Source organism: Brassica napus, chromosome A2, assembly GCF_020379485.1.
Source record: "Brassica napus cultivar Da-Ae chromosome A2, Da-Ae, whole genome shotgun sequence".
Classification (NCBI taxonomy): domain Eukaryota; kingdom Viridiplantae; phylum Streptophyta; class Magnoliopsida; order Brassicales; family Brassicaceae; genus Brassica; species Brassica napus.
This window is the reverse complement of record NC_063435.1, coordinates 10,351,792-10,359,985: the sequence shown is the minus strand read 5'-3', so window position 1 is coordinate 10,359,985 and position 8,194 is coordinate 10,351,792. Positions and strand designations below refer to the sequence as shown.

Below are 8,194 nucleotides of genomic sequence, written 5' to 3'. Positions count from 1 at the left end.
TGTTCTGATTGTTTATTGATCATTCGTTATGGTTTCCATTTTTATTTTTGTTAATTTATTTAACTTGAGCTTAGTGACAAAAAAAATAGCAAATTTCATGAGAATCACTTCAAAAACAATATTGTAATTAGATTGTTCTCTTTCGTTCTAAAAGATTTTCTATTTATCTCGGAAATTTTTGTATTCAAGCATGAAAACTTGAATAATATGTAACTTGGCAACATTTCATAACTTGGTGTAGTAAGGCTCCTTAACAAAACCTATGTCTTCTCCATTACTTTTGATGATATCTGACGATCTAGGGCTCATAAAAGCTCAAGAGAATCCAAGAAAAGAAAAAGGCCCAATCTGTATTTTTTTAAAGTTACTGCAGAAAAGAAAAGGATTGATATATATTTTGTGTCATCTAGTCGGAAACACATGTGGAGATGAGATGAGACTTTGTATAATATCCGTATATAACTTGTGGCCCATCATGAGTTGTGGTGTTTCTAGAAGAAAAAGTATTGCGAGTTAATGGCGTGTCGTAGTCCCATTTTGAGCAGTTACATTTTCATCACGAAATCGATAATGTGGGGAGAGCTTACGGGATGTTGTAAAGTTTACTACGTGCAGAGAGTCAACAGAGTTACTAATAAAGTTCCTAATGGTATTTTAAGAAACAAATTGAGAATAAGGACTTGGTGATGTCATCATCAGGTACATACACATAAACTTCCTTACACTGTAGAAAAATATTTAAGTTATTATAAACTGAAAGTAAGCTTGTTTTGTTCTATAATAATAATAAGCTTGTCTAGTAGAAATAAAGTCTTATGCAAATATCATTATTTAACATTTTTCTCAATGTTTATTTTACTTTACTATATTCAGTAAGTAAAATACATTAATTGTTTCAAAATCGTTGCTGAAATTCAACTTATAAGTTATGAATTATTTCTACCTTTTATACTTTTTTTTTGAATATACATTAGTTACTCTTATACATTTTCTTTAAACATATTGATTTAGTTAATACCGAAAATAAAATAATTGTTTCACTATTATTATTATTATTATTTTTAATTAGGTAGAAAGTATAAAATATTATACTACTCGAAACTGATTAGATTTTCCAGAAAATAATATTATTGTTTGGTTTCAGAGTAGTGATTGTTTTATTTTTATTCTATTATTTGTTTTATTTGTTTTTATAATGGTTGTATTATGTATATAACTGATCTTTTTATTTAAACAACTTATTTTCAAAGTGAATACTTTACCTTTTATTAAGTATTTTATAAATAATATATATCATGTTTAAAAATATATCATATGCCAAGTCACATTTGTTCACCGTATCATTTCTTAAAATATAATAACATCATCAAAAATTCTATGTTAAAAAAAAACATACAAAAGAGTGCTCCGAGAAAGATTTTCACTATTGTTCTCACCAAAAGCAAGATAGGGAAAAAAGAGTGCTCCGAGAAAGATGATACCTTTCGACCTTTTCTTTTTGCATATCCGTAAAAAAATCAATACTGGAAAAAAATTCTAAATCATATGTAAAAGAGCAACCGGTGAGAAAAGACCAACTAATATAAAAAAAACTATTTTAAGAAGCAGAATATACAACTTTGAAGACTTTAAAAAGATCGATATCATCAGAAGCAGAACGACCCAGGAAAAACTGCATCACTTTGTTTGCATAGGAAGAAGCTGAACCAATAAGAAGTACCAAACTACAAATCAAAGAATAAATGAAACATATATTAATCTCAGTTACTTTCAATCAGCACCCATATATTTCTCGGCAGACTCTCTGATTCCATCAACGAAACTATCCATGAGCTCCCTCCGTTCCTTTCTTTTTGTCATAGACAAAGTGATTGCAATAACTACAACAAAAAAATACCTTTAGGAACCATTCACCAATCGATTCGAAATATAAGCAAAGCTTTAGGCTTTATTCATAAAAAGTTCCTTTAAAATATTTTAGAAACCGTAAACCAATTGACGGCGTGTACAGAAGAACACACATAACAAAGTTGTTATAGTTTCAAGAAACAGAACCATGAAAGCGAGAAGGAAGAAAGTGATCAGACCTTTGTATTGCTTTGACTTACGCATGTCTTCTCTCTTTGAAGCTGCACAACACCAGCATTCCTCACGATCTGAAGCTCATCATCGATCATCTTCTCAGACCACCCTCTCATATTAGCACCACCTACGATGATAATGATCGACTTATGCACGTTCAATTGCAGCATCTCCTCCATCACCAAATTCACATACCCTTCAATTCCATCCCCCAACACACCTTTATCAGCTTCCTGTGTGTGCTTACGAACCCGCCTTGAGATGACGCCATTCTACTGGGAAAAAAAATTCCAAGTGTTATTTGGATCTTTGAAGATGATATTTGAGGTTTGTAGACTAACCTTTTTATAGCAAAGATGCACCACCTTGATATTTGAGGTATGTGAAATCATGGTCGTAGTAGGGCGAAGGAGTTAATAAGGTAGTTAATGAGAGAATCAATTCTTTGCGTAACGGTCCCTAGGAGAATAACCGGAGATGAAACGACACTAAAACTTCTCGATCTGGGAAATTATCATCACGATTCGTATAGAATAGCTCTCCCCAAACTCCATCGTTGGAGATGAATGAGAAAGTCGATGAGCATGAGGAACAGATGTCGACAGTCCCATTGTTGAAGAAGTAGCAGAATTAGTTTTTTTTTTTCTGTAACAGGCCCAAATAAAGATTATTCTAGCCCAATAATGTAAAGCCTAAATGTGCTTGAAACAAATACCATAGAAACATGCCCCATACGTATTGAAACCAAACGCACAATATAACTAAACTAAATGAAGTGATGCGTTTTGTGCAGGCGGGACACGTGTCAAGCCCACAGAAGCCGACTTTCCACGTGGACACTGCAGGAGGAAACCGAACAATTTTTTATATCCCCTATATATTAAAAGAGAAACATTACAACATATTTTTGTAGCTACATGTCATCACCACAATCATTCTTAGAATCCTTAGAAAATTATGTTGGTCCATATAAATATATAATAAGATTTTTATTAAACTAACCATAAATTAATCATAAATGTTCTTCATTGTTTCCTTAAATAAAAATCATGGAATTACCTAATGTGGCTAAAGTATATATGGCAATTAATGATTTTGAATAATAAAGATTTGATAAAAATTAGCCTATTCTCTATCATTTTTTTTTTAAATCAACTTATTAAAATAAATTAAACAACCACATTAACTATATAATAAAAATTTAGATTTTGTCCTATATGTTATATTTTGAATTTTTAAAAAAGAATATAAATGACTAAAGTTGTTAAAAATCCCACATTGTAATTTTTGTGATCCGTGGGTTAAAATTTATGTTATAACAAGATACAAATGATTACGAAATTAAATAAGTAGGAAATGTCATTTAATAAATATTAATATTTTTTAGAATTATGTATCATATAAAATACATAAGTATTTTAATTTCGAATTATATACCAAATTTTTTTGATAAACATTTTGAACAATTATTAACAACTTAATATTTATAATTTAAACTTTGCATTGAATGTTTTTAAACTTATAAATTACTAAAACTATTAAACATCCCACAATTATTGTTATCATTAATTTAAAAAATTTGTTATAAAGAAATACAAATGATCAAAAATAATATGAGTATAAAATTTTTTTTAACAGATGTCAATATTAAAAATATACTATATATCTATGTTAATATCATTTAAACTTAATTTTATACCATATAAAATAGAAAAATTGTTTGTCTGGATTAATAAAATTTATTTAAGTATTTGTACCAATTTAATTATATACGTAATAGTTACTAAATTTTTAATTATTCAATATATATTTATTATTTCATAATATGTAAAAAATATATAATACTTAAAAATAATTTATATATAATATTCATTCCGCGCAAGGCGCGGGTCTTAACCTAGTAATTAGATATTTTCCGAAACTTTATACACTTGCCGACAAATAAAACCTTCATCCACTAGCGTCTCTCGTAACTTGCACTACCATTTCATAGCTACTCACAAAAGTCCACGAGCCTTACCATTGGCCACAATAATTAAAATACGTATGTACATGTTATTTATATGCGTAGCGACAACAAATCCATGTGGATACAAGTATACAACATACAGGACAACATACATACGATGATATACATGAACGGTCGATAAATGGCCACGCTTGAACTAATTGGTCGAAACAATTACCGTAAAAGCTTGAAAGTATCGATTGGGAAAGCTAGTAAGATTTATACATTCAGTTAGAGTTTATATTTTTTATTATACAATTTTTTTAATGAGTGTGAGATTTTGAGAACTTTCAGTCTGTTGGCAATAGAAACATCTACTAATCAGTATTTATCAAAAGATAAAATGTTTTGGATATAATGAATGTTCCTACAGTTTAGTGGTGTGAGTCTACTCTGAACCCATGATCCTTAGCTTCCTACAGTTTGCATACATGGGCAGATCTAGGGACACTTGGAGCGGAGAAGCACTATAATAAATTCATTGAATTTAAGCTAATTACTAGATATTGACCCGCCCTCGAGAGGGCGGGTATATGTTTTGTTTTTAAATTTTTTTGTCTAATATAATTTATATGATTGTGTGTTTGTAGAATCATATTTTTGTATGATATGAATTTAATAGAATAGATAATTTTTGTAAGTATATTAAATAAATTAAGTTCCATATGTATTTGTGTCTTTCTTTATATCATATATGTATTTTTTTTGTAATCATATTTGTGTTTTTATCTGTGATCATATATTCATATTATAGACTACATGTAGGGATAAGAGTTCAGGTTCGATTCCGACTATTCAGATATTGGTCTTTAGATGAGAGATTAAAACCTATTTGGATATTTATAAATTTTAGTTCATCATTACGGGTTCAGTTCAAATATGGATATTCATTTAAATTATGTAAAAATATTAAAATACAAATATACCATAAATTCTATTAATTGTGCGACTGGTTTTTCCGCTACCACCCGCAAACGTTGCTTTTGCGGTTGGTAGCGGTTGTCGGCGGTTTGCAACAATCACTCAAATCGCTCTAAACCGCTTCAACCCGCTCCGAATCTCATAAATTCAAAAGCTGGCTCCAGCTACCGTTTGCGGTTGCGGGCGGTTGCGGAAGGATAATTTTTTTTCTTTTTTTAAATCAATATATATATACAAAAGTAAAAATGTTTAATAAAAAATTTAAAATTGAAATTATAAAAATATTAAAATATATCTATTATATTTTAATTAATATTATAAAATTTTATAATAAAAACAATTTCAATAAATTTTCAAAAATTTATGGGTGAAAGTAAAAATATTTAATAAAAAATATTAATTAAAATAAAGAATCCGAGTAATAGTTGGGATTATGTTAGGAAAAATAAAATATATGAACATCATCGAAAAAATTGTTGGGATTTGAACAGTAAAAATAATGGTGGTTACATAACAAAAATAAGATATATGGATACAGTTACAAAAAGTGGTGGTTGCCGATCATTAGGCACTTTAAGTGGGGGGTTACATAATATATATATATTTTATTGCAGTTATATTAAAAAAGTATGTATTATTAAAATTTAAGTTGGAGATAACTTTTTATCAATGGGTCACACTGCTGTTTTAATAGAATAGATACTGAATAAATTAAAGTTTTGTACTAATTACTTCGAGAAAATTAAATTTTAGTTGGGGGCACGTGACCCAGTAAGCCACAACATGCGTCCGCTCCTGTTTGCATACCAGTATACCACTAAATCATTCATGTGTATAGTTAGCCAATATGTAATTTGGATTACATGATTTCCAGATTGGCTATGGTTTATCATAGTTTACTTTGGGTTAATATTATATATTATTTTCAAAATAAATATTGTCTTTATAAAAATATTGTTATCTTTATAATTTTATGGGTAATATTCTTCTAATAAGATAGCGATTAACTTAACTTTAACATAGTTGACTCTTAATTTCAACAAAAATAGATATATTCTTTTGCTCAGATTAAATTCATCAGCTGAAAAAATAATACATGTAAACAATATTATTATTTTTACCAAATACTAGAAATAAACCTTTTGTCAAACCTTAAACTATTAAAGAACGAAAACAAGCCACGTCTGATTTTTAAAGTTATACATCATATTAAAAAGAAAAATAAAAATACACAAAATATTAAAACATTTTTGGGGATTAAAAAATATATAAAATTTTGCTTTGAGTTGTACTTGACCCGGTTCGCCAATTTAACCGCTGATTCACGGATTTTAGTCTAGGTTTTTCTAGGTTTATCCGAACTCTTAACAATCTTAGTTAATGCCACTGGTGACATAGATATATAACTAAAACCACTATGTTTTGGTCCACTTAACCGAGCTTAGTCTATGTTGTTGATTGCATTTTTCCTCTTTGCGTCTTCTCCAACCACCTCTTCTAATCGCTTAGTCCAGTCAAATCATTCAACCGTTTGCTTGATTAGTAATCTTTTGCGGTTGATTAGTAACTGTTAGATGAATATTTTAAGTTAATATGACTGGAAAAATAGTATGTAATTTGTAAAGTCAATGAAAGATAGGTTTTCTTCCTTCGAGCCAATGAAAATAGAACTATTTTATAATTTACATAGAAAATAAATAAAATTATAAGATTATTTTGGACAGACAGAATCTTTTTGAGATTAAAAACACTGAACGGTCAAGGTTTTAATGGTTAGCTTAATACAGACATAAAAAGTAGAATCATCTGAACAGCTTCTGTCTCTTCTTTACCTTTGTGTTCCTCTCTCTCTCTCTCTCTCTCTCCCGATCTATCATCTGAACAGCTTCTGTCGCAAGAAAGATGTCACGCAGCTGCTCGCAGTGTGGAAACAACGGCCACAACTCTCGCACATGTCCGACGGAAACACCCCCCGCCGCCGCCGGAGGAGAGAAAGGAATCATGCTTTTCGGCGTCCGAGTCACGGAGGCTTCACCGTCCTCTTTCAGAAAAAGCGTCAGTATGAACAACCTATCTCAGTACGATCACAAGGCTCATGATTCAGACCCCGTCGATGACGGTGGTTACGCCTCAGACGACGTCGTTCACGCCTCAGTCAGAAACCGCGAGCGCAAGCGAGGTTCCGTTTAACTTAACCGTCTCTTCCGTTTATGAACAAAGATCTCATGTATGTTTCTTGATTCTTGATTTTAGGGACTCCATGGACAGAGGAGGAACATAGACTGTTCCTCACAGGGCTGCATACGGTAGGGAAAGGAGACTGGAGGGGAATCTCTAGAAACTTCGTTAAGACACGAACACCGACACAAGTCGCGAGCCATGCTCAAAAGTACTTCCTCCGCCGTACAAACCAGAATCGCCGCCGTCGCAGATCCAGCCTCTTCGACATCACTCCCGACATACCTCTAGCATCTGTTGACGCGTCTTCGTCAAAGCTAGTCTGTCCGATCCCTCCGTCTCGTAAAATGGCTGACTTGAATCTCGACAAGGCGGCGCCGGAGATGTTTCCGTTGTCGATGAATCTTCCTTCATCTTCAAACGAACAGAAGGCACGTGGCTCACGTGCCTCGGTCTTTGAGACGATGTCGAATAGTGGGGATAGTATAATGGGCGTAGCTTGATGAAGAAGAAATTGTTTTAAGAAAGAAAAGAATCGTTTGATTATATTATTAAGATTAAGATCTGATTATGATATAATGTGAGATTGGAGATGATTACTTTAGGCTAATTAGATACAAACTTTATCAGACTCAGCTAAGTTTTAACTTTTAATTATTGTGTACATGTTTTTTAAGGAAGAAGGAAACGACTTGTCGTTTTTGTTGTTGTACTATATCTGTTTGATGTGGTAAAACAGCAGGTAGTCTTTGTGTTGTTTTGGTCATGAAGACTTTTGTCTTTCATCGAAGTGTAGTTTGGGACAGACTACTAATTTTTTTGAGAGTTTCTGATCTCTGAATTAGAAAACATAAATTTAAAATTCTTTTAAATGTCAATAGTTTCTTAAATTTACGGTCGACCCTGCATAGAAAACATTTGTTTTAGCTTCAAATTTTATATGGCATGTGTAAAATCATTTGACCCCTAATCATCTAAAACAATATATATATATATATGACTCTT

At 31.2% G+C, this 8,194-nt stretch overlaps 1 protein-coding gene across 1 annotated transcript; it reads left to right on the top strand.

Moving 5' to 3' along the window:
- The first annotated feature begins 6,772 nt into the window (after positions 1-6,772).
- Positions 6,773-8,003, top strand: LOC106410730 (transcription factor KUA1). The gene is made up of 2 exons (XM_048760034.1): positions 6,773-7,190; positions 7,265-8,003. The coding sequence occupies exons 1-2, from the start codon at positions 6,914-6,916 to the stop codon at positions 7,690-7,692; spliced, it is 705 nt and encodes a 234-aa protein (XP_048615991.1). The 5' UTR covers positions 6,773-6,913; the 3' UTR covers positions 7,693-8,003.
- The last annotated feature ends 191 nt before the right edge of the window (positions 8,004-8,194 follow it).

Coding starts and splice junctions, on each gene's coding strand:
- LOC106410730 (XM_048760034.1), top strand. CDS start 6,914: ATGTCACGCAGCTGCTCGCAGTGTGGAAACAACGGCCACAACTCTCGC. Junction 7,191..7,264: donor AAACCGCGAGCGCAAGCGAG/GTTCCGTTTAAC, acceptor TCTTGATTTTAG/GGACTCCATGGACAGAGGAG.